We start from the raw sequence: 26,812 nt of genomic DNA, 5'->3' as shown, positions 1-26,812 counted from the left end.
GATTTCGATGCTGCCCATTTGGTGATATCCATGTGTAGAGTCGTCTCTTGTGTTGTTGGAAAAGAGTGTTTGTGATGACCAGCTTGTTCTCTTGACAGAACTCTATTAGCCTTTGCCCTGCTTCATTTTGAACTCCAAGGCCAAACTTGCCAGTTGTTCCTTTTATCTCTTGATTCCCTACTTTAGCATTCCAATCCCCTGTAATGAGAAGAACATCCTTCTTTGGTGTCATTTCTAGAAGGTGTTGTAAGTCTTCGTAGAACTGGTCAATTTCACTTTCTTCAGCACCGGTAGTTGGTGCATAAACTTGGATTACTGTGATGTTAAAAGGTCTGCCTTGGATTCGTATCGAGATCATTCTGTCATTTTTGAGATTGCATCCCATTACAGCTTTTGCCACTCTTTTGTTGACTATGAGGGCCACTCCATTTCTTCTACGGGATTCTTGCCCACAGTAGTAGATATGATAGTCACCCGAACTGAATTCACCCATTCCCTTCCATTTTAGTTCACTGATGCCCAGGATGTCAATATTTATTCTTGCCATCTCATTTTTCACCACATCCAGCTTACCAGGGTTCATGGTTCTTACATTCCAGGTTCCTATGCAGTATTTTTTTTTACAGCATCGGACTTTCCTTTCGCTTCCAGGCATATCCGCAACTGAGCGTCCTTTCGGCTTTGGCCCAACCGCTTCCTCAGCTCTGAATCTACTTGTACTTGTCCTCCGCTCTTCCTCAGTAGCATGTTGGACGCCTTCCGACCTGAGGGGCTCATCTTCCAGCGTCATAACTTTTATATGCCTGTTGTCTTTGTCCATAGAGTTTTCTTGGCAGGGATACTGGAGTGGCTTGCCAATTCCTTCTCCAGGTGGATCACGTTTGGTCAGAACATAACTTCTCTAAGTTATTTAAGCCCCTTCGCCACGACAAGGCAGTGATCCATGAAGGGGCATTTATTTTAGCTGATCACTAAGAGTTAAACACATGTCCATTTACACCCTGTGGGTCTAGTTTGCACCAAAAGTCAGGATATATACTCTGAGTCCCTAAATAAATTGCCCTCCCCCGTTTTCCTGGGCTCGTTCACCTACTCTACCTCTAACTTTCACTTCTGGGTTTTTCCTTGCACACACACCGCTCTCTCCAAGGTTGCTATTCCCTAGCAACATAAAGGAAGGGTAAGGATTTCAGATAATGAGGTTGCAAAGTAGCCGGTTAATCTTATGGGTAGCTGGAAATAGCACAGATGTCTGGTTCAATTAAGTAGATCGCCTTTAAACACTGTTGTCCCAGGCAGCATTTCAACATTCATGCTCTATAGCACCACCTTGGGGTAGAATGAGGCACAGTTGGATCACAGTCCTTCACCTGCTGCCTCCCCCAGGATATGAGGTCTCTCAGGCAACAAGAAGCAGGAATCAATTGTTACAATAGGTGACTGGAAAGATCCTGCCCAGAACAACCAGTCTGTGAGATTATGTACTCCTGCTGCAAACCCTGTATCTGTAAACACATATTGCATTTGTTCTTGCTTGCCCTGCACTTGCTAACCCATGGATTGTAGCAATCATATCACCAGGGACTTCATTAAAAAATAAATATTAGGATGTGCACACATGCTAGAAGAAGAAATGCACGACAAGCTTCAGAACACCGTGAAAAATAAATATTTATATGCATGCATTCTTACGCACAGCTAACACATAAAAACCCAAATTCCACTCATACAAACATGTAACAGGCTACATATCAATTGGATTAATAGTTTTTTCATTGGTTATTTATTTATTTGAGTTATATAGCCACCCACCAATAAACATTCCCCGCCTGGCTTGCAACAATATATTTAAAACACAATATATGATCATAATTTAAACAGCAAACATACAACAATAAAAGACACCAAAACAAAAAAACAAAAGGTCCTTGCATACAGTCGGGATTTAAAACCTAGTTTTAAAGCCTGGATGTACAACTTCTTTATTCACTCAGGTTTAACTGTACTAACTGCACTGGAGGAGGGAAGGTGCCAGGTAAGCCTCTCTCAGGAGGCAATTCCATAGCTGAAGTGTCAGTGCCAAAAAAAAAAAAGTCCCTCTCCTTCGTTGTCACCTGCCTTTCTTCACTTGGAGGCAGGAACCTTGAAGGGGATTCTAAGGTTTCCATAGAGATCTCCGAGAGGAGGTGAACTTCCTGGTCGTTTTTATTTCCTTTGTATTTATATAGCCCCACGTTGCTCAAGACGTCAGTGCTCGTATCAGATTTTGTCCTGCATACAGTACACACAGCCACCCTGAAACCAAAGCACAACTGGGAGCCTCAGCATAAGGAAGTGACTTTCAAAGAGCATGCTTATTTCCAAAAGACTCAGACAACGGTGCTCCAAGTTGGGCCTTTTCTGATCCATTCAAATACCCTTGTGCCAATTTTTGGCAGTATTTATCGATGGGTGGCAATATGAGGACTGTTGCAACTATTGGCAAGCATATCCAAACCATTATCCACATACATGTATCTGTAATACTGCACATGGCAAAGGATTATCTTAGATCAGTAAGCTGCTGAATTGGGAGGTCTGTACTAGACCTTCTAGCAGACGTTTCCCCCCTGTCTGCGCAAAACACACACAAGTCTGCCTGTTCCTCTTTGTCTCTCTATAGTCTTTTAATGATGTGCATTTGTCATTTTGAGAACGCCACATTAATAAGAGTTGCGGTACAGTATTTTCATGTTTATATGTACTTAATGTTTTCTAGCCATATCTGAGCTGTTGAGCTGTGGAACAGTTGGATAAGATCTTGGCTATTGTGCCTTCCAGGAGTCAGTCTTAAGTACCACAAATGCAAAATTGTCATTTTAGAATGGCAGCAATGCACCTCTGGAGGCTTGTGGACATCGTTGGGTGTTAATCTATGATTAACATTACAGCCTCCACCCAGCTGTTGCTCTTCCATAAACTCCAGCGCTGCTTACCGACCCTTAGCATTCTTCAAAGCTAAGGCCGTTCTGTGTCGCTTCCAGAAACTAGGAAAATCCACCGTTGTCTAGTTGGTTTCCCCATTATGAATAGCCGGCACTTCAGCCTGTTACGATTCCAGCAAAATGTTTTGCGCTGTAGAGCTCGTCATGTTTGCCCCTTCTGATTCCATCTGAGAGCAAATGTTTATCATACAGATTAAAAGTAGGAAAACAACAACTAGGTCATCAAAGAGGCCCAGAATTCCACAAAGAGGTTCTGGCATCAGATCCAACGAAGAAGTCAAGCACATGAAGGTTCCAAAACAACAGATGACAACTCTGAGGAAGAAGATCCACACCAAGCCGCCCAGCGTGAAGATCCCTCGTACAGCCAGGTTGACGAGAAGCGGCATGTCATAAAGATAATCTGTGAACTGGACATAAAATTTGGGTAAGGTTATGAAACTCTTTTATTTTTCATGCTGCTGTTTGGATTTGTTAAGTCAGAAGAAGAGAATTACAGGGATGACTAAAAATCTGCCAGCAACAATCCTTCTTCCTCCTTTTTTCCTAATCACCCCCATCCAGTAGTGATTCTTTCCTTATTGCCCCATTAAAAAATACATGTTCTGCATTGTGCAAATTTGACTAATGAGAATATTGGGTGCCACTTTTAAGAAGCTGGTTCATTTTATGTGGAGTGCACACTCAAACAGGAAGCCCACGCTGTGTACACACTCCCATTTATTCTGTGTTCAGTCTACTCCTATTGCTGGTTTGGGAAGTTCAGTGTATGCTCAGTGTTTGGCACAATCCATAGCTATTCTGTATCTACCCTGTTGTCTCTTGTGAAATACTGTGTTCTGGCGCATACTTCCCCAAACCAGCTTCAATTTGAATTTAGAAAGAGAACGACCTTAGCTGCATTTTAAGCCAGGAATGTCTAAAAGCTGCTACTTACAGGCCGAGGCTGTCCTGAGAAGCGTTTGTTGTAATCTCTGATGTCATACACAATTTGTTTGCTTGGCTTGTCGGGCAGATTTTCACAAGGCATGTTGTACAAAAGAATGACCTTCAGGTAAAAAAATAAAAAAGCATGAAGCATCTCTTTAGACTAGAACTAAAAGACAAATCAGTGCTGTTTTATGCTTTTAATAAGCCTTTTGTTATTATGTCTTTGACCCCTGACTCATAGGCTTTGTCCTCCAGTGGGTAAATTTCCTCCCCGGCAGGCTCCCTTCCTTATTCTGCTACCTTTGCGCATTGTGCCAAGGCAGGCAGCTAGCGTCCAAGATCAGAGGAGTATAAGGAGTTTGTCTTGGGTGAGCTGAACGCTATGCAAGAAGCCAGCCAGCTGTAATAAAAAGCCTGCTTGTAAGCGCATTGTTTAATATTTGATAGGTGTTCCCTGATTTGACAGGCATCAAATGAGAGATGCAGATGTTTTGTAGTAGCCTGCAAATTTATAAGGATTATTCCTGGTACATATTTCCACCTCCTCTTTTAACTGTCAAAGAGCAGATGATCACAAGAGAAAACTCTTACTTTCTGTCTGCAGAGTGGGCAGCTGATTGCTTCTAGCCAAGGTCCATGTTTCCAGTATTCAATCAGACAGGAACCTAAAAAAGGAAAAGAAAGAAAAAGTAGTATTGTAAGAACTGAAAACTTGCATAGCATGAAGATTCCTTCATCACCCGTCAATCCCTTCGTCACCATGATCCATTTCCCACACTGAGATTACATTTCTACCTGTAAACTAAGGTAAAGGGCCCCCTGACCATTAGGTCCAGTCGTGACCGACTCTGGGGTTGCGCGCTCATCTCGCATTATTGGCCGAGGGACCCGGCGTATAGCTTCCAGGTCATGTGGCCAGCATGACAAAGCCGCTTCTGGCAAACCAGAGCAGCACATGGAAATGCCGTTTACCTTCCCGGTGTAGCCGTACCTATTTATCTACTTGCACTTTGACGTGCTTTCGAACTGCTAGGTTGGCAGGAGCTGGGACCAAGCAACGGGAGCTCACCCCGTCACAGGGATTCGAACTGCCAACCTTCTGATCGGCAAGCCCTAGGCTCAGTGGTTTAACCACAGCGCCACCTGGGTCCTGTAAACTACTTGAAAGGAAAAAAACCAAGCTGCCTAGTGTTTAGGGACAGCGACAGGAACGGAGGCTGTCAGAGTTATTTGCCACCCAGGTGTGTCCTACTTTCAGTAAAATCCTACAGGATGTTGTTGTTGTTGTTTTTCCAAAGCTTTCACCAACTCCATCCTTGAAAATTTTAAGATAGCTCAGGTGGTAGAGCATAAGACTCGTAATCCCAGGGTTGTGGGGTCGAGCCCCACATTTGGCAAAAAGATTCCTGCATTGCAGAGATTGCATTAGATGACCCTCGTAGTCCATTCCCGCTCTATGATGCTTTGATTTGACAATACGTATGGTTTTCTCACAGCTGTTCTGATATGGGCAGAAAAAGCCATATAGAAATAAATGCAGCTGCGTACACCGTAGGATACTCCCAATATCGGGGACATGGGTCCGGATCTCCTACCCCTTTCTCCCTTCCTAGCATTTTTTTTGTTTATAGGGTGGCTGGGCACAATGTGCTAGCAAGACCCTAGGCACCCCCACCTCTTGCTTCATGGCAGCGGTGCCCAGTCTTATAAGCACCTATCAGCAGCCCTGTTCAATAGACTGAAGCTTTAATGAATAATGCTAGAGATCCATGTGGGTCAACTATACCGCTGCTTGCAACCAAATTATAGGCACATCTACAGCTCTCAGAACAGAATCATACCAGCTTTTCAAAGCACTTAAAAATCATGTTTTGTAAATCGTTTTCCTCTGTTTGCAGCAACAAAGCAGGGAGGAAGGGCAGGTCTCCCCCCCCCCTCCATGCTATTTCTGTATATATATCCACATTTTCAGAACTGACCTCAAATCTACTTTTAATCCAGCAAGCTGCAGAGTTTTGTGAGCCCCCCCCCCCCAAGAAACACTCTGTTGGCTATTAGCAATTAGAGAAAAATAAATACTGGCCCAGGATCAACTTTCTACCCCATTTCCTGGACATATGGTTCTAGATATAGGTGAAATCTGAAACATCTTGGAAGAAATATAGGACTTCCTGACGATAATACAGACTAACAATAATACATTCCCCCCTAGAAGTCATAGCCGATCATCATTTAAAGCCATCAAATAACAGTATGAGTTTTAGATATGACACTTGCCCACCTTTGCTCTTCTTAGTGCCAAATTGAATTAAAAATATAGGTTTCAAATAAAATGTTTTGAGTTTGGCTAGAGTATGGTGCCGTGGCTTAAGAATGAAGGACAATTGTGACAAAGAACTTTTCCAAATTGTTGTCATCTCATGTAATTAAATGCTCATTTGTTGCTAAAGGTCCCAAGGCTGTCATTAGTTGTGGAGATCTGACTTTTCCTAGACCTGCTATATTTTATATCTAGTAAAAAGCTGTGTTTTCCTCCCAGCTAAATTAAGACACCTTTGTGAGAATCACATGATATAGAGGAAAAGCAGACCAGTGTGTTGAACCTCTGAAATCTTTAATACAGTTTACTGTATTTGTACAAAACAAGCATTTCATTATCCCTCCCTGGAAGAAGTCTGATTTTAATGTGATGCTATTGTTAATCTTTCCATTAAGTCCTTAATCTTTTTTCATTCTCGTTTTCTTTTTTTTTAAGAAGGGCTTCAGTAACCACAGTGAAAAGCACTGGAGCAAGCACCTTTTATCTGCAGGAATTAGTGTTTTCCTGAAAACTCCAATGACTACAGCTTCAATCCAGCTGTGAGGAAAGCATGAGGCTGGAGATTATGGCTTTAAGAGTAGCCACACACATTGTGGGAGTAAACAGGGCCTCCTAACCTTGACCTGTGTCGCCCATGGCACTTGCAGCTATGTCTCAGACTTATGGCTCCCCCACTTTAGCTGCTAAAACAACAGGGAGAGGCTTATGCCGCAGTGGACCTAATGGTCAGGGGTCCCTTTACCTTTACCTTTATGAGGTTTCATCTTGCTCTGGCACTTGAAACCTTGCATTGCGCCTGGTTTTATAACAGGAATGGGAGCAGCGGGGACAGACCTCTTGGGCTCTACCAGATGCTGTTGGACTACAGTTCTCACATCCCCTGGTCATTGGTTAAGCTGACTGGAGCTCCCAGTGGGGACATAGAGTCCCACAACAACTGGAGAACCACAGGTTCCTCAGCCCCATCTTTGCTGTAAGGTTTGCTCCGATGCTTTTTTCGATTGGGCAGACTGTAACAGGCAACCTTATGAGCTGACAATGGTATTTACTTCCCCAGAAACAAACTCCTGGTGGAGTTTGGGAATCGTAAGTCCACGGATATTTTACCATCGATACTGTTAACGGTACCAGAATACCACTGGGGGTAGTTTCTCTGTGATGGGGAGATTGCAGTCGTCATCTTTGGGGTGGCAGTTGGAGAACACAAGTCCTCAAAACATCATGTTCTTGCAAATCCCTCAAAAATCAGTGTGCATTATCAAATATATTTGGGGTGGGCGAAGGGGAGTTAATTTTAAAGTGGGTGTTGCCTTTGGCACCCCGAGCTTGGATTTGGGATTCTGAAGAGGAAAAATGAAAGTGGGGGTGAAACCCAGGATATTTTATATTTAAGCTATAAGGAGTTGTGTGATACGTAGCACTAAATGTGTTGCCTATTCCCGTTTCGTTTTGTTAGTTGTTACCTATCAGTTTTCCAACTAATAATAGGTCCTTTTGGGTTAGTGGGCCCTCAATTCAAAAACTTGCTATTATGTTAGGATAATGGTTTTGACTGCAAGTTGTTTTTTGTTCTCTTTTGCTATAGCTGCTGTTTCTTTTGGCGTGTTACCCATGCCATCATCTCCACTGGAGCTGCTAAGTACAGGTCTGATACTCAGGGGCTCAGAGGTATCCGGTTCCTGTTTATTGTCGACAAGACTAGCTGGCTATCATAGAACTTCTTAATGCGTCATTAGTAGGTACTATGGCAATGGATAAAGGGAAGTTGTTGCTGCATCTTATTTAAATACAATAAAGGAGAAAAATATTGCTATGTGTGTAATCACACCAGACATCAAGGTTAGCAAAAGCATTTTTCAGAACTGGATCATTCACCAGTGAAAGTAATTTCTTATCTTTAGGGAAATGAAGGTGGGGCCTGTCAGTTCTCCCTCCCCTCCCCTCTCTGAGGAGCCTCTTATTGCCTTGGCTAGGATAAAGAGGACCAGATGTAATGGGAGGGGGATGCAGCTTGCGTAGTTTCATCCCTGGATGTGTAAACCATTGGGCAAGCTTTGAGCGTAAGTGTAACAGATGTCTGTAGGTGGAACAGTGTCTCGAGGTGCAGCTTGATTTTTTGTCTGCAAGGGAAATATCAATTCTGTATGGGCCCCGTGAGAGCACTTGGCCTTACCATCCTGTTAGTTGTCAAAATATTAAAAACCTTATTTTGTTTTTAAAAAATTTTTTTAATTGTAACAGCAAAGAAAGCAGTATTTATTAAGTGGGATCAAATTAATCCATTTGAATAATTTTTACTAGTGGGTAATTTCCTACTTAAGTACAAATCAGTTGTACTTAAGTTATTATTTCAGTTGCAACTCAGTTCAAGTAGCATACAGTGCAATCCTATGGCTCCTTGCTCAGAAACAAGTCTTGCTGAGTTCAAAGCTCTTACTCAGTGGTAAGTGTGGATAAGATTGCAACCTGAGTCTGGAGCCACTGTCTTTTATATGCCCTTCTCCTTTTATAGTTACGTGCAATGTGAAGGCAGCTATATGTTTATAAAATGAATACATGTGTGGGGGAAATAATGATCCTATTTACTTACCACAAAATAAATGTCCACAGTTGGTTTCTACAGGGCAAGTAGTAGCCTGAAGGCAGATTGGGCAGTTTAGCTCACTGCGGTAACATCGCTGCCACTGTCTAAGAGATTTCTGTGGAAAGAGAGAGAGAGAGAGGTTTTTTTTAAGGGAATACTTTATTCAGTGTGGATATGTTTTTAGAGAGATAGAGATGTAGATTCATAAATCGTCTTAAAAAAATAAACTCCGGAGAACTAAAATTGCCCTGCACAAACCATCACTATCTTATTCTTTATTTACAACTTTTGTGCAACTCAGCAACTCAGGCCAGGAATGGGGAACCGGTGGGTCTTCCAGCTGCCAGCTCCCATCAGCCCCAGATAGCATGGCTAATGGTCCAGGATGAATGGAGTTGTATTCTAGCAGCAAATGGAGGCCCACAGGTTCCCCCTCCCTGTAGGTTTCCTCTGTAAACCTCTGGTACCTAAAATAAGATGTCCACATGCTAACAAAAAAAGTCTCCAATTTGCATAAAATTCACAGGTGCCAACCTAGAACTGCTTTAATTTAAATAGAAATACAATACATCTCGTTATAAAGGGGGGAGACTGTGACCGGGTGACCTATGTGCCTGCTGAGTTTTCTGTCCAGGTGTTAAATACAGTTAGTGAGCAACTCTTCCTCCATGTGGCTCTTTCTCTTTGAAGCAGGCTTGGACTAGACCAGGCTTCCTCAACCTCGGCCCTCCAGATGTTTTTGGCCTACAACTTCCATGATCCCTAGCTAGCAGGACCAGTGGTCGGGGATGATGGGAACTGTAGTCTCAAAACATCTGGAGGGCCGAGGTTGAGGAAGCCTTGACTAGACAGCCCTTCAAACAGAGGAATCCTGCATCCCTGGATAGCTCAGTTGGTTAAAGTGTGATGCTGATAATGCCACGGTTGTGGGTTCGATCCCCGTGTGGGACAGCTGCCTATTCCTCCATTACAGAGGGTTGGACTAGATGATCCTCAGGGTCCCTTCCATCTCTATGATTCCTCTCTAAAGTAGGACACATGGCTACCCTCTATCAGAATAGCAAAAAACAAAAAAAGGTTTTGTTGTATGGCAAGTCCATATGCTGTCAAGACAGGAAAACCTGATTAATGAAGTCATTCTGTTTCCATAAATTCAGCATATCATGTGTCAAGCCTCTGTTTTGAAAAGTAATCCTGCTTTTTGTTTTCTGAGTTTCATATCTTACAAAAGTAGGAAATAGAGTATGTTTCTAATTAGGTTGCAAAGAACCTGGACCAAGAAAATCCAGCTGTTGCAGAGAGCAGGGAAAGTCTGAAAAGCTTTACTGACATCCGTGACCCTGGCACATATCAAACTTATTTTGTGTTTTTCATACTGTATTTTAAAGAGTTGCAGATCTGTAAACTTACTAAGTGGTTTCTTGTGGACAAATGGGGAAAACTCTTTTCCAGCAGACTCATCTCTTGACTTAAATGAAGAAATCTGTAAAAAGATTTTTTTAAAAAGAAAAAAATGTTTATAAAACTTTAGATAGGGTAATATGCCGTAGAGAGAAACTGAGTAAAAATACATAGAACAAGTAAACATATCAAATTTCCTGCCAATCCATGCCGCCCCAAAAGAGGGTGTTCCTCAGTTTTAATAGTGTGATGCTTTCTCTTCTTCCTTCCTCACCCCCAAGTTATTTGTCCTTTAGATTTAAACTGTACAAGCATTGCTTCAGGTAATACCTGTATCTGTTCCCATATGCCTTCAGCCTAGGTGTTTTAGTCAGCTGCTAATTAAGTCACCCTCAGTAAATATACAATGCAGACAAGCCCACAGGTGTCATAAAAGGTATCACATTGTGACTTACATGATCATTAACACTGACAGTTATATTGTTGCCATAAATCGTATTAAACTGGTGCTGACAATTCCAGGGATCTCATAAACCCAGAGGCTCCCGTAACCATACGGAGCTTTCCTACTGGGAAGCATTTCCCCATTCATTCCAATGGCAAGGGGCAGGCATCCCACAGGCACAGTCTTCTGGCGCACATGAGGCTGTCCCATCCATTGAAGTGAATGGGGAAGCTCACAGTTGCCTGGAGCTCCACGAGTGCTTACTATTTTCAAGTTCTTGTTTAGATACTGGCAATGCAAGTTGTCAGTGAAAGCAAACATTTAAGTGGGCAGTTTTCAAAGTAATAACAATCCCTCGTTTTCTCCGGAATCCAGAAAACATTGCAGCATAGTGTCCACTAAACTGCAGCCATTAGGTTTTGTTTAAACTAGGCACAAGCTGTGTGTGGATATATATATATATATATGTCTAAAAACTAGAAAACACCCCAGGGATTTTTCTCCTTTTTTGCTTTTTTGCATTTATCCCCTTGGCATGGTTAACCAGAATTTTTTTGTCTCGATCAAAGTGAAGGTCATCAACTAAAACATACCTTCAATTTGGAATGAAGCAATGTCCAGACTGAATCCCAGCAGAGCCTGCAGCCCTAGACATATTTCAGAAGTGCAAGAGTCTGTGGATATTCGGAGCACACACAGAACAGGTCAAAAGAAGCTGCTTCCTTATCTTTGACCTGAGACCCCATTTGTAGTTTAAGTGACTGTTGTTGTTTTTTAAAAAAGCAACAGAGCTGGCCACTGTTTATCTTGAACTAAGTCCAGCATCTCAAAAAGGTTATAAAAAGAAACGAGCATCGCGCAGAGATAGAGTTTCATTTACGCATGTGTATGCTTTTTGAATTCTTTTATTTAAACCTCCCTGCAGCTGCATGCTGAGCTCTAATATTAAAACCGAACGCCAATATCTCCCCACTGCCAGTTAGCTGCTTTTATCTGGATATCGCAATAACACATGTGTTTAATTAATTCAGCTTGTTCGTTTAAATTCCAGCTAATGGTTTCTGTTAATAATAAAACAGAAAAGAGTTTTGGGGAGGAAAGCGGATTATGTTTTGCCTAAGTGGTGAATCTGCCATTTGATCAAACTGGCAGGCAAACGTTTGTTTAAAACAAGATTCCACAGCCTTTTGAGCATAAAAACATACTAAAAAAATAAACAAAACAAAAAGATATCACAAAATATTCCCACAGTTAAAAACCACTAAAGAAGGCGTCAGTATCAGTACTGTACACCCTTTAACAAGTTGGGGAAAGGAATCTCATGTTAACCTTGCAGTGAATGCCCTGTTACTTGGCAATTTGTTCTGCAAGGTGAGTTCCTCTGTAGCCAGAGCTGCCTGCCTCTCTTCAAAAGGTAAGGACACTCAGAACAAGACCTAAAGGTTTTAAGAAGTCAACCCTCACATTTGGACTTGAGGCATATTGGAAATCCCCCCTCTGATAATTTTTTTCTTGGCAGCGAGAAAACTTTGGCTGAGCCCCCCAAGGTCTCCTCCATGTCACTTGGACAGCTCCTTTTGGAAAATAGGTCAGAGATAAATTACTATTCTTTAGTAGAAGAAGGTGGATCCTCCATGGGGGCACAGTTGCTACCAGTCTCCCCTGTTGGCTGCAACCCTCTGTGTGCCCTGGAAAGGTACTCGGGGTTGAGGGACACCCCGGCCACTAGGACAGTATGGGCTATGATGCAAAAGGCTACAATAGATAGGGGCAAATCTGCAAAAATCACGTGCTCTGCCTTCTCTGAATGGAAGTGCCATCTGCTAGCACAAAACCACCGCTAGATACCACCCTTTGTATAGTAACTTAGTTTTAGCTTAATGATTACATCATTATGCTGCTTTGTAGAATGCTTTCTTGCTTTAGTTTGACAAATGAAGAGAATTCCGTTGATTTTATTGTTCTGTTTTAAAGCATCAGTTCATGCACTGCTTTAGTGAATAATGACTGCAATAGCTAACATGGAAACAGTGAAAAAGCATTCTGGTGAGTCAAAAGAGGAGGGAATATTATTTTTCATCATTATTATTTCCAGTTTAAAATCTACTGCCATGTTTTTCATTTGACTTATTTATGATCCTACAAAAATCACATTCCAGTCCACCCATCAGAGTATCTTACCTGATCTCAGAAGATTTGTACAGTGAACCATGCACCATCCTCACTTCATCTGAAGCCTCTTTAAAAGCCTGTGGCTTCCTCTCTGCGCTTGGCTGACAGCAGAGTGTCGTGAAGCAGAGTCTCAGCCCACACTCCATTAAAGCAGGCAGGCCATTCATTCCAGTTAATAATTAATTGGCTTCACTAATGTCAAGGTTTTGCCAGGGTTTCTAAATACTAGTGGAGGGAACCATCTCTTTCCAGATTTGCGAAAAGAGGGATTTTACAGAAAGAAGAGCCTTTTCCTCAATGCCGTGAGTGACTCTAGCAAAATGACAAGATCTCAAGAAGTAACTAATTTTCAGCTACGAGGCTTCTTAAGGACACATTCTGCACATTTGATAGTGAAGCGACTGAAGCACGCCATTAGTATAGGTAAGAAATTAGTAAAAGTAAAGCAGTAAAATGTGTCAGCCAAGAAAGGTGAAATGCACATTAATAAGGGTATAAAGGCTAGTTAGGAGTGAGGAGGGAAATAGTAGGCCTACTCATACAAAAGTTTTATCAGGCAATATTCATATGCAAGGCTAAGTGGGGATAGGAAGACGTGGATTAGAAAGTACTAGACATGATCAGAGTGAATTCCTGATTATCATTGCTTGCTATTAGTTAGACAAAAAAAAATCATGTTTTAACACAGCAGGAATTTTTAACCCTAAGCAATCCAGCTAATAGTAGTATCACTTAGCTCAATTCTTAGAAGATACAGCCTAAAGTTGGCCCACGGACTAATCCTGGCCCCAGATGAATTGCTCCGGATTATGTGATCTTAGATTTACGCACAGTAGACCAGGGAAACAATGGCTGCTGGGATGACATGGGGGAAAGTGCAAAAGAATGGAAGGTGGTTTTTTTCCATAGACCATACTTTCCTCCCCCCAAGCAATTTTCTCATGAATTGGACAGTATGTGAACTTCTGTAACTGACTTTTGTCATCAGTTAAACAGAGTTATGCTCCAATGTGCTTCAAAATGATTAGATCTAATATTCAATGTTAAATATCATGTAAGAAAAAGTTGGGGTGGAAAGGGTAAGCAACAATGAGTTGAGCAAGGCATAAAAGTAAGTACATGGCAAAGGTCCCACCCACATTTCCTTACCTTTTCCTCACCCTGCATGCTATTCTGGGGGCTCTGCAAAGCCCCATGAGTCTGTTGTGTGTGCGTGTGCACATGCGCAGAGCACAGAGAGCAAGGGAAAGCTCCATTGTGCTAGCAGAAGCCTTTGTGTAGGTTCCCACTTGTGGCGCTCATTCAATGAATCTCCTCCCCCCAAAATTAATAAACATGATTCAGTTAGGTCCATTAATTTATTAGCTCTGCTCTTAGTTGAATACCACCCATTAGATCCAACTCTCACTATGAAACAAAATACGATAGAGAGGCAACAGAGCAGGGTTGGTGCAAAGCTGACATTCCACCACTTTACACCAAACTATCCAAGCAGAAGAGCCCCTGGCATTTTGAGGCCCCTGTACAGTTTCTTTAATGGTGTATCATCACAGTGGTAAAGCAGATCTGACGATTGGGTGACTACAAACCTTCAGTGCAAAGGAGGGATTCGAAATACTGAGAGTTGCCTGGGAATTTGGAGACGTCAGCGAAAGTAAACTACAAATGGCGTTTAATCGGCCAAACTCAGTTTTGCTCTGACCTTGGTCTGTTCCTTTAAAAAAAAGCCAGGTACCAAAATAGAAATGCGTATATAAATAGAAAGTGTAAACACAAAAAAACCGCCTTAAAATAGAGAAGCATAGATAGCGGGTGCATGAGAAAAAGAGCATGTTTAAATTGAGTGTACACATGCCTAGGCACAGTTCCAGCAGAAACAGAGCACTTTGCATTTGACCAGACTGTTGCATTTTACACACAGACACACACACCCCTAACCCATGTAGATGATTTTCTTTAAAAGTTAATCATTTGCGCTACTGCTAGATCTTCACAGGTCAAAATGTGCTAACTTGAAAACCAACTGACACCATTGATACAATCATTATTTGCTTGGGAGCTCTCAAACTCAAAGCACCATGTATATATAAAGCTCCGAGGACAATAGAAGTTACCCTTTCCCCCCAAAAGGCAGTGTATGCACCATGGGATGCAAACCTACAGTTTCTCCCCTCCATTGGAGTGTGGCATCTGGGGAATGAATTTAGATTAGGAAATCATGCTATTTCCTTTGGTAGGTAAACAGAGCCTTAATCAGAATTTTATATGATTTTATTGTGCAATTTGGCATATTTTTGTAAATGGATCATGGTATTTTTTTCTAAATAGTGTTTTATAAATATTTTTATAAATAAATTTTTATAAATCTGAAAAGCTTTTTGAGTTTTTTTAAGTAAATAGGCAACGTTATGTGCATATATGAACTATGCATGTCTGCATTTTTGAAGTGCTACACACAGGTGTGTATGTGTGTGCGTGTATACACACACACACACACACACACACAATGTTCCTGAGAGTCCCACAACCTTCTGGATCAGATTTGCAGGGGTGGGGCCACAGGGGAGAGGAAATTGGTTCCACAGTCCAGTTTCCATTCTGCTGGTGGGTACCATTCGGACTAGATGAATCCCAAGCCGGAATTAAGATTGCCGGAAGGAATATCAACAACCTCAGATATGCAGATGACACAACCTTGATGGCAGAAAGCGAGGAGGGATTAAAGAACCTTTTAATGAGGGTGAAAGAGGAGAGCGCAAAATATGGTCTGAAGCTCAACATCAAAAAAACCAAGATCATGGCCACTGGTCCCATCACCTCCTGGCAAACAGAAGGGGAAGAAATGTAGGCAGTGAGAGATTTTACTTTCTTGGGCTCCTTGATCACTGCAGATGGTGACAGCAGTCACGAAATTAAAAGACGCCTGCTTCTTGGGAGAAAAGCAATGACAAACCTAGACAGCATCTTAAAAAGCAGAGACATCACCTTGCCGACAAAGGTCCGTATAGTTAAAGCTATGGTTTTCCCAGTAGTGATGTATGGAAGTGAGAGCTGGACCATAAAGAAGGCTGATCGCCGAAGAATTGATGCTTTTGAATTATGGTGCTGGATGAGACTCTTGAGAGTCCCATGGACTGCAAGAAGATCAAACCTATCAATTCTTAAGGAAATCAGCCCTGAGTGCTCCCTGGAAGGACAGATCGTGAAGCTGAGGCTCCAATACTTTGGCCACCTCATGAGAAGAGAAGAATCCTTGGAAAAGACCCTGATGTTGGGAAAGATTGAGGGCACTAGGAGAAGGGGACGACAGAGGACGAGATGGTTGGACAGTGTTCTCGAAGCTACGAACATGAGTTTGACCAAACTGCGGGAGGCAGTGGAAGACAGGAGTGCCTGGCGTGCTCTGGTCCATGGGGTCACGAAGAGTCGGACACGCCTAAACGCCTAAACAACAACAACAATCATTCGGTATCATTCAATAAGTGCTTAAATATATGTTCCAAGAAACAGTGCTAGATACATTCAAAATGTCTTGTAGGGTGCAATGAATATGCATGCAAATTATACGTTTAAAAGCAATGATTAAAATAAATATTTCTGTGTCTTCGTTTGTACTTTTAAAATGTGGAGATGTAACCAAACATACGGTAGGAGCAAAAAAAAACACAGCAACATTTTCTGGCAGGTTTCCACTTCATATTTGAACAGAAATAATAAATAAGGAATTATTCAGTTATTATTTTAAAGGGGCTTAAAGAGGCCATTTTGCTCTAGGTGGTTTGGGAGGACTGCTTTCTTGACCTGGGAGCATAAAATCAGGGCTGAGAATTCTATGTGGTGACCTTTTAAAAAGAAAAATACATACTGAGTGTTCTAAAGATTACTGGAGAGGATAGTGAAGTGTGGAATATCATGTTCTGCATGATATACTCCGTGATAGGCTTCCACACTTACATTTTAGGACCATTTTTCTTTTTGCAAACTGGCTCACATCTGGGCTCTGTAAGACAGCATCCCTCATATTGCTTGCAACCATTTTTAAAAGATGCAATGTTTTAGTATTTTAGTCTTTCTTGTTCCTAAACTAGAAAGTTTTGTATATAGCTTTAGTATATTTATATTGTATATTTATATTCGTATATAAACCTACAAATATAAAAAAACTTATATAATTGATTCTGCTGCCACCAGTAATGAAAACTTTTCAGGTGAGACAAGCCAATCAGATCTAGATTCAGGATTAGCAAGGTAGGCTGGTTTACTAAAACTGTTAACGAAACCACTTGTTTGTTCCAGATTAATTATTCTTAAATGATTTCCATCCTGCTGGGATTTGCGTTCACAACCATTGATGCAGCTTAAAAGGACAACTTAAACATGGCTGAATGAGTAGAAAACAACCATCTTTTTACAAAAGCACAGCTGACAGTTTTTAATGGGTACTTAACCTACTCTGAGGAATCCTAAAAGCACACACAGAAAAGCCTGCAGATTATTTGCTTCTTCTATTCATTGCACAGGCAAATCTGTCAGTGGCACTGCCTGGAATGTCCCCAACAGCAGGTCAGTAGGCTTCCTTAAAGATGCAGGGATGTGACTAACAAAACACTCCATTACTGCCAGAAAGTAAATTTAAAAATCTGTAGAAGATGAGAGAGGAAAGCATTCATATAATAAGTCGCAACCAGGCATCTTGTGATTAAACTCCAGAGGCTGCCAAAAGTACAAACTTGTCCTTTCCTTGATTGGAACATTAATGTAGGTCAAGGTATTTCTAATCTAGATTGGCACAAAAATTGAAACCTGCTGGTTGGCTATCACATGCATTGCATCACATGTGAATAGCTTCTACTAATGTCCATGGCCAAGAAAACCTGCTGTTCTTTTCTCTCCCACTAACTCTCAGTGAGTCTTTGATGAACCAAATTCAGAGAGCATTACGGTGTCTTGGCTGCACTGCCCCCAAGTGTAACAGAAGTAAAGGGGTTAAAGCTCAGCCTTGCAGTCTGCCAAGTCACGAGGAACCGTGGTGAGTCAGCAGTTTTATTCAGCCAAGCCTGCATGTGGTACTCACATGTATTTTTATTGACATCACAAGGCAGCTATTATCTCTTCCAGCCAATTCACCACATTTCTTCAGATACAGTGGTGCCTCGCTAGACGAATTTAATTCGTTCCACGGGTCTATTCTTATAACGAAAAATTCGTCTAGCGAATCCCATAGGAATGCATTGAAATTTTTTGATATTTTTTTTTTGCCCATAGGAACGCATTAATTGAATTTCAATGCATTCCTATGGGAAACCGTGATTTACTAGATGAATTTTTTGTAAAACGAATTCGTCTAGCGAGGCAACCTCCGCTAGAAAAATCCTTTCATTAAGCGAAAATTTTGTCTTACAGGGCGTTCGTTGAGCAAGGCACTACTATATTTATATCTAACCAAGAAGCTCACTGGGCAGCCATGGACCATTCCCCAACCCCCATGCTCTCTCACATGATGGCTTTGCAGAAAAAATGCAATAATTGCATACAATGCACAATTGATGAAGCACTCCCTTGACAGAGAACTGTAGTACAAACTTGTGAATACCTGTGCTTTTGTGCATTCACAAGTCAAGCTGTAAGTGATATGCGAGTTAACAGCTAGGGCAGGCATCCCCAAACTGCGGCCCTCCAGATGTTTTGGCCTACAACTCCCATGATCCGTAGCTAACTGGACCCGTGGTCAGGGAAGATGGGAATTGTAGTCCAAAACATCTGGAGGGCTGAAGTTTGGGGATGCCTGAGCTAGGGCTTTTTGTGTTTTCCCCCCCATAATATTTTAAACTATGCATTTGTGCCGTATTAAAATATTGCTACTAAAATCTCCATATTTGGCACCAGCTGAGAGACCTCCTCAAGGCATTTACCTAATTCAAGACAAACGCTAATGTTATAACCAGCAGGAGATAACTTAGTTCTCTTTGAAAAGCAATTATCAGAATAATTAAGAAATAAGGCTAACACAAAACTACTGCAATGGAGCAGAAGTTCAATAGTTAAATCTCTGAAATGGAAACCAGCACCACCACCCCTGTTATTTGATTCATTTATAACATTTACAGGCTACCTTTCCTCCACAAAGGAAGGCCAGGGAAGTAAACATGGTCCACCTCCCCTTGGTTACCCTCACAACAACCCTGCAAAGGAAGACTGTGAAATAGTAACTGACCCAAGGTCACCCAGTGATTTGAACCCTGGTTTCCCCAGCCTTGGTCGGCACACTGCTGCACTTGCCTCTTTCATTCTAAGTTTTCCAGGGGAGGAAATGCAAAAAAGAAATCTGATGTTAGTTGTGAAACAGAAGAAAGAGAAATATGATTTTTGTCTACCATGTAGTTTTGGTAGTAAACAAGCTGTAATTATACAGCTACCTGTGGTGACTAGGCTGTTTTGCCAGATATTACCATGTGGAGAGGTGAGGCGAGTTCAGCGGCAGCAGTTCAGTTCATCTGCTCACCGAGCTCTCCTGTCACAGAATATTCTCACTTGCTGGAAGCGGAAGAAAGAGGGAACAGATTGTGCCACCCCTTGGGGCCCAACAAACTGACACTCTTTTGGAACAGAATTGATGGCAGCCTGTAAGGAAGGTATATAATCTATCCTGTTTACAATCTGAAGAGTAAAGGAAAGAAAAAAAGGAAAGGGAGGGTTAGGGATGATTTGAGGGGAATAAAAGAGTGCTTACAGGCTTGCTAAAAACAAATTACAGGAAAAGCTTGACATCTCTAAATGGAGGGAAGGGAATGCTGTACATTCTGTTCTCTAGAATGCATCCCTTTTGCAAGTCCCGTTTACTTTTTCATGCAAAATACTTTTTTTTCCTTGGTACTGTACTTGAATGCCCATATTCCTGATGACCACTCTAAGGTCATCAGAAACAAGGTGTTCAATGTTGCAGCACCTGCCTGATGAGACTCCCTCTCTACTGATACTAGACAAGCATCAACAATATTCAGCTTTATGGTTTTCCCTGAAATGTGACCCCCTGCTGTATGTACTATTGATTAAAGCCATTCACTTAATCCTAAATGTTTTATATTGATTTTTTCAATGTCTTATTCTTTTGTTGTATGCCTCTCTGATTTTCTTTAATGCTAAGCATTATTTGCATTTAATAATTTTCAAGTGAAGATCATTATCAAATTTGGATTTGAAATAGTTTTTCTATGTGGGAATTGTTTTTATCAAGGTTTTTTTTTTTCTTTTACTGTGAAATCATTTCCAATATATTTTGTGGTAAGCAATTCATAAGTGGAATCAAATAAATAAAGTGGGGTAATACTGTAAGACTGCAGTTCTCCTTTCGCTTTCTACATAATCAGCAAGTCCGAGATCCTGCCCACTGGCCAAAAACCTTGATCCTAATGGAAATCTTGGTCAGGAAAGCTTAGCCCATTTGAAGTTATTTCAGTCAATAAGTTCTTTATTGCTGTGTTTCAAGTCACTTTTTTCACATTGCTGAACACACCAGTGAATGGATGGGGATGTCTTCACCGGATGCACATTACCTGATTTGTTTCTCTGTGCCTATTCAAGGAAACTGTCACCTGCACATGTGCAACTCAGCTTAACCACGCCTTATGTTTTCATATTGGACGGAAGCTGGGGTGGGGTGGGGTGGATGCATCAAACAGCAGAATTTCTCAAGAAACTACAGAATGCATATGGATACGGGATATATGTGGCTAATGTCATGTGTAGCCAGCTTCTTTTTTCATACAGTATTTTATTTTCAGTTTTTAATAATGTAACAATTTAACATCCAAATTACTTACTTATTCATCCCTTCCAGACTCCCCACCCCACCCCTGGTTTCCAATTTCTCCTCTTTATTACCTTACACATCTTTAGTTTTCCATTCAGTTACAAGTCCATTGATAACCCTAACTCACATTACTTCACAGATGCTATGTCAATCCTGCTAATGTTTTTAAGTCTTTACAGTGGACTATGTCAATCCTGCCAACCTAGCAGTTCGAAAGCACATCAAAATGCAAGTAGATAAATAGGAACCGCTACAGCGGGAAGGTAAACGGCGTTTCCATGTGCTGCTCTGGTTTGCCAGAAGCGGCCTTGTCATGCTGGCCACATGACCTGGAAGCTGTCTGCGGACAAACGCTGGCTCCCTCGGCCAATAATGCGAGATGAGCGCGCAACCCCAGAGTCGGTAACGACTGGACCTAATGGTCAGGGGTCCCTTTACCTTTACCTTTACAGTGGACCTTAAGATATTCTATAAATTTAGTCTAGTCTTGTAGGAACTTTTTTTCATCTTGGTCCCGGATTTTCACGGTCATCTCGTGTACTCAGCCTCAGACATCAGCGGTGGGAGAACACTGGGGCCAGGGTAAATGGTAATGTGTACAGCTTAGAGTAACAAATATCTTCACCCCACTAGGGAAGAAAATGGTTCTCCAGCTTGGTCTGCGTTCCTGGTCACAGACGCATTCCTGTGCTCCTAGTTGTGCTCGGTTGAAACAGGCTCATACTTTCCCAGACCCATTGAGAGTGGCTGTAGAGGAAGCACACATGTCCCCAGTACCACTTGTTGGCCCAACGTGCTATAAAAGATGTAAGTATATGCTGCAGTTCTAGCCAACACGCAAATCATGCTCCTGCAGTGATGTACGGTACCTTTGAGTTTCATACAAGAGTGCACTACCAGCCTCGGCCACAGGGTGGCTTTTGTTTTTCTCTACAGCTTTACTCTACTCGCTTCAGTGTAAGCCCCATGGCCAGTGAGGAAATGTAAGAATGTTTAATAATAATAATAATAATAATAATAATAATAATAATAATAATAATAAAGCTAGAGCAGGCTCGTCTAGTCCACCATTCTGTTCTCACTGTGGCCAACCAGGACCTGGGTGTAAAAGCAGACTTACACAGAGTTGCATATACATTATGATTAGGAATCCCTATTTGCATCATTTTAAGTGGGGGGACGCAGGTGGCGCTGTGGTCTAAACCACAGCCTAGGGCTTGCTGATCAGAAGGCTGATGGTTCGAATCCCCGTGACGGGCTCCGGCGGGAAGGTAAACGGCGTTTCTGTGCACTGCTCTGGTTCGCCAGAAGCAGCTTAGTTATGCTGGCCACATGACCCAGAAGTTGTACGCCGGCTCCCTCAGGCAGTAAAGCAAGATGAGCACCGCAAGCCCAGAATTGTCCGCGACTAGACCTAATGGTCAGGGGTCCCTTTACCTTTAAGTGGGGCGATACTAGCCCAGGGGTCAGCAAACATTTTCGCAGGAGGCCGGTCCACTGTCCCTCAGACCTTGTGGGGGGCCAGACTATATTTTGAAACACCCCCGACTCTCCCCTCCCTTCTCCACAGCACCGAACTGCTTACCTGTGCCTTGTGAGTGGCAGGGGCTGGCAGCGGTGGCAGCTCAAAAGGGCTGCCTCCAGAGAGGGGCTGCTTAAAATGGCGCTCAGCCAACCACGGCTCAACAAAGCCCAGCCCCCTTCCTCCTCTAGGCAGGACGGGGAAAAGCCAGGAGGAGGGAGGGAGGAGGCACCACCGCCACAGTGTGTGTGTGTGTGTGTCCGGGGGGTGGGGGAATGGCACAGCCCAAACGATCAGAATCAGATCCACACCAATCCACACAGCGATTCCTGGACCGTCCACGGGCCGGATCCAGAAGGCAATTAGTTTGCCAACCCATGTATTAGTCAATAAAAATAGCCTGACCAGTTAAAACCAAATGAAACTAAACCCAAGACCAATTCTGAGAGCGACAAGAGTGTTGAATCACTTGGGGCAGAATCTTGCCCCATGGTACACATATTCCATGTATGGAGTATATGCAAAGGAAATCTCAGGGTAATAGGAATGCCACAATAGTTCACATCATTTCCTAATGCCTCTCATATTCTAGTAGTTTCTTGGTGCTATTTCATGTCCTTGTCCAGTTTTAAGATTTTGTATTTTGAATTATCCTATTGGCTTAAGGCTTAAGCTGTACTTATTTTTTTTCCCCGGTTAATTTTCTCACATCCTTAAGCCCCAGTGAAACATTGCCATTCACATCTTTCACTGTAATCACTGTGACCACTTTGGTTGCCTAGTTCCAGCAACTGTATGACCTACTTTTTCGAGACTAGACTGTGTACGGCGGCTCATAATGAAATCAATTGAAGTTGTCAGTCGGTACACAACTGAAAATCATACCCAGGCTGTCCCAGATCAGCCACCCCAGATGAGTTTGATTGAAGAAGATCACTAGCTGAATAGGATAAGACAGTGAGGTCCCTGTGATGCTGTAGGGCAATTAACTGAGGTGAACTTTTCTTCAGCAGCTGGGAGAGCTGTGAATGTACTGTAGTCAAAAGTAGAGGTTACAGGACAGCTGTTGAGAGCTGCAGAAATGCAATCTTTCCTGCTCAGAAACAAGATGCTGATCCATATGGGGGTGGGGGGGTGGGGTGTTGTTGTGAACAGGTCCTGGGCTGCCATGATCAAATATGTGTTTTGCCTTAAAGGTTAGATAGTTTGCAGTCTGAACAATCTGGGCTTAATGTCCCAATTCCACATGTAAAGGTAAAGGGACCCCTGACCATTAGGTCCAGTCGTGACCGACTCTGGGGTTGCGGCGCTCATCTCGCATTATTGGCCAAAGGAGCCGGCGTACAGCTTCCAGGTCATGTGGCCAGCATGACTAAGCCGCTTCGGGCAAACCAGAGCAGCACATGGAAACACCGTTTACCTTCCTGCCGTAGCGGTACCTATTTATCTACTTGCACTTTGACGTGCTTTCGAACTGCTAGGTTGGCAGGAGCTGGGACTGAGCAACAGGAGCTCACCCTGTCGCAGGGATTCGAACCGCCGACCTTCTGATCGGCAAGCCCTAGGGCTCTGTGGTTTAACCCACAGCGCCACCTGGATCCCTCCAATTCCACATGTAGCAAGCTGTAATTCTTCTCTATAAAATAATTTCTCCATTATTTTGTATGAGGATGCTCTTAAATTTATCTGAATCAAGGAACCATGGGCATAGCCAGGAAGGTGCAGGGGGGCAGCTGCCCCCCCATCCAAGAAATACATAAAAATACTTAATTGTGTTGAAGATAACTCAGTTGAAGATACCTTGTGTTGAAGATAACTCGATTTTGCCCCTCTCCAACATAAAGCCTGCCCCCCTCCCCCAAGATAAATCCTGGCTATGCCCATGCAAGGAATTGGAAGTCTTAATATAGTTCAAGGGAAGGGGTGCTAAGGAGCAATGAAATGAAAAAGATAACCATACCTTTGTTCTTCTGGCACCAAAACAAAAAATGCTCCCCGTTTTTTATGCTTACAGGATACTGGATTTGTATATCATACTGCAAGGTGAGTGGGGGGGGGAGGGAGAGACTCCTGTATGATTAACAGGTGCATAAGCAAGCTTTTGAGATCCTAAAAATTAAGATTAGATACTAAAATTTAAGAAGAATTTAAGATTTAAGTTTTGTTTTGTTTTTACACTGTGCAAGGGTGAAAAGCCAAACGATCTTTTGCGGCAAAAAAATTCTTTCATAGCATCATAAAATTGCAGAATTGTAGAGTTGGAAGGGACCCCGTGGGTCATATCTAGTCCACCCCCTGCAATGCAAGAATCTCAGCTAAAGCATCCATGACAGCTTCCCTTTTTCATTTCTGTTTTGTTTAGCATCGAGCCAGAAGAGTTTGTAAGAATCCCCGTTTCTTTGCTTGTCTAGTCTAGTCCTCAGCTACCCGCGAAGGACCCAGGCAGCGGCGGGAGAGACTAAACAGTTCGAGGCAGGAACAGGAAATGTTTCCAAAGTTTTGGAAGCCGGGTGCCTGAGGCGGTGCTAGCCTGCCTTGTGTACGCGGATGTTTCATAGAATCGTAGAGTTGGATGGAGCCCTGACGGCCATCTAGCCCAACCCCTTACAATGCAGGAATGTGCAGCTGTCCCCTATGGGGATCGAACCTGCAACCTTGGCGTTATTAGCACCTGACCAGCTGAGCTGGTTGGTGGGGAATCCCGGGGAGAAAATTTCCTCCAAAGGACGGCGGTGAAAAAGTGAAACGGTGCAAAAGCATACAATGAAGGAGGAGAGTGAGACGTCCCACTAACCTATGACAGCAGTGGGTGGGACCCGGTGGACGCGCGCGTGGATGCAATAATACGCCCCCCCCCCGCCAGCCACAGCATAACTGGGTCAAAGAGGAATCCTCCTCGGCGCACTTTCCACCCCTCTCCTGCAGGTGGCGCCATAGCAACGCCCGGCTGCGGCTGCTTACCCCGCCTCCTCCACCAAATTTCCACGGCCGCCACCTTGATTGGGCCAGAACGCCTCGCTTACGCGGTCGGGGGGGCGGGGCATCAAAAACGCAGCTCCGGCTTGGTTCCCACCCCACCCCCCACGCCTCGCTCAAGATTGGCCAGCCGGCACGTCAAACACCCAAGAGGAGGGCCCTGGCCGAGGGGGGCGGGGTACGAGGCCGAGGCAGATGGAGAGACGGGTGTCAGGGTTCAGGTGACACAAGCGGCCGCCGCCGGGCACGTAACTTGCGCATTGTTCCGGGCGTAAGTGAGGTTGGTGCATTGTGCGTTCCGCAGAAGAGCGCGGCGGCGGCGGCGCTGCTGCTGCTGCTGAGGGGAGAAGAAAACCGCCGCCGTCGCCATGGAAGGGAAGCCGGCCGAGCAGCCGCTGTGCGACAGCCTCATTCTCTGGGCAAGTGACGGGAGGCCGGGCTCGGAGAGGGGAGAGGGGAGAGGGGAAGGGCGGGTCGTTCGTTGGGGGTCGGTCGCCTCGCCTGTCACCATCCTTCCTGCCCCGCTTCCTTCCCCTTCCTCTCACCTGCTGCCCCGGCGTCTCAGGTGATGGCGGCGCTTCTCTGGGGCCGAATGGAGCGCGAGTCCACGCGGGAGTTCCGGCTGCGAAGCCGGCAGGGGGAGCGGGAGCCTGAACGCCGCACGTTGCTCTGCCATTCGCGGCTGCTGCTGCTTTTGCTTCACAACACCCCGAAGAAGCAGCCAGGAGACTTTTGCTCCGCAGGGCTCGGAGCCTGACGTCTCACCCGCTGCAACCTGTGGAGCCCTCCTCCTCTGCTCGCTTTCCTTATGCCCCATTTCTGTAATGCAGGCGCCCTTACGTAACAGCGCGCGGATTCTTTTAGCAACCTTTTAGCACGTTTACCTGTGTGGGCAAAAGGCACGAGAGACTCAATAGGACGGAATTCCGTGTGCCATGTTGGTACAAGCGTTGTATGCGGCATGTGCAGTTGTGTGCATGTAAGTGTGCACGGTCACTTATCCACAGAGCAGCTAAGAATGGGGTCCTTTCCTCACTGTACCTAAGGTCAGGGCTGGCCCATGCAAGAGGTAGGTAAGGTGGGACGACTGGCCTCAGGTGGCAGGATCCACAGGGACAGCAGATCCCAATGTCGAGCTTTCTCCCGCCCTTGTTCCTGATGTAGGTCTTCCTGATGTAGATCTTCTCTCGCCCATTCTTCCTTGACATCAGGAGTAGGGTGCCATTTCAGGACCCGCCTGAAGTGCCAAAATGTCTTGGGCCAACTCTGCCATAATGTACCACCGTCAGTCAGTATGTTCAGTTCAATTTGTGCGGCCCAAATTACACCTTATTTACCCAAATGCATGCTTCATTCAGTGCAGTTTCCTCCCCAATACTGCAGCCATGCAACTTATCTCTGTGCATGTTTTTTCTATGTGTTTATCACTGAGTTCAAGTAAATATGCCAGGAGCAGTTTATATAATTGTGCATGTTGCTAAGGAGCCAGCTTACAAGAGGATTTTTTGCTTCTATCTAATATATAATGAGGAAATTGGCAGTCCTGTTTCATCAAAACCAAAGGTCATTTCAAGAATCCCTTATCCCATGCATCATGAAGACCGAGGAGTGCTGGGTGATCAAAGCTTGATAGTGACAATGTATTCTTATACGGGTTAAACTGAACTT

The 26,812-nt window shown here is 43.6% G+C and overlaps 2 protein-coding genes across 4 annotated transcripts in view; one reads left to right on the top strand and one right to left on the bottom strand.

The window, feature by feature from the left end:
• Positions 1–1,653: 1,653 nt before the first annotated feature.
• On the bottom strand, positions 1,654–26,234 carry LOC118089091 (E3 ubiquitin-protein ligase RNF170-like). Of its 3 annotated transcripts, none has more exons than XM_088673986.1 (6): positions 25,690–26,234; positions 10,229–10,301; positions 8,825–8,933; positions 4,506–4,579; positions 3,922–4,032; positions 1,654–3,394 (listed from the first exon to the last, which is right to left on the bottom strand). In XM_088673986.1, exons 1-6 carry the CDS (start codon positions 25,959–25,961, stop codon positions 3,089–3,091), a joined length of 945 nt encoding a protein of 314 aa, XP_088530112.1. In that variant the 5' UTR covers positions 25,962–26,234; the 3' UTR covers positions 1,654–3,088. The 3 variants fall into 3 exon arrangements, with proteins under 3 accessions (XP_088530112.1, XP_034979386.1, XP_088530114.1); XM_035123495.3 differs by lacking the exon at positions 25,690–26,234 and adding an exon at positions 12,846–15,007; XM_088673988.1 differs by lacking the exon at positions 25,690–26,234 and adding an exon at positions 11,258–12,791.
• HOOK1 (hook microtubule tethering protein 1) overlaps positions 25,290–26,812 on the top strand; it is a 32,541-nt gene continuing 31,018 nt past the window's right edge. Inside the window, exon 1 of the mRNA XM_035122566.3 lies at positions 25,290–25,563. Within this exon, the coding sequence (XP_034978457.1) occupies positions 25,513–25,563 (51 nt within the window). The 5' untranslated portion in view covers positions 25,290–25,512. The remainder of the gene's footprint in view (positions 25,564–26,812) is intronic.

The sequence above is a fragment of the Zootoca vivipara genome, chromosome 7, assembly GCF_965207765.1.
Source record: "Zootoca vivipara chromosome 7, rZooViv2.hap1.1, whole genome shotgun sequence".
NCBI lineage: Eukaryota > Metazoa > Chordata > Lepidosauria > Squamata > Lacertidae > Zootoca > Zootoca vivipara.
The sequence above is the reverse complement of the archived record's forward strand: the minus strand, read 5'-3'. Positions and strand labels throughout refer to the sequence as shown.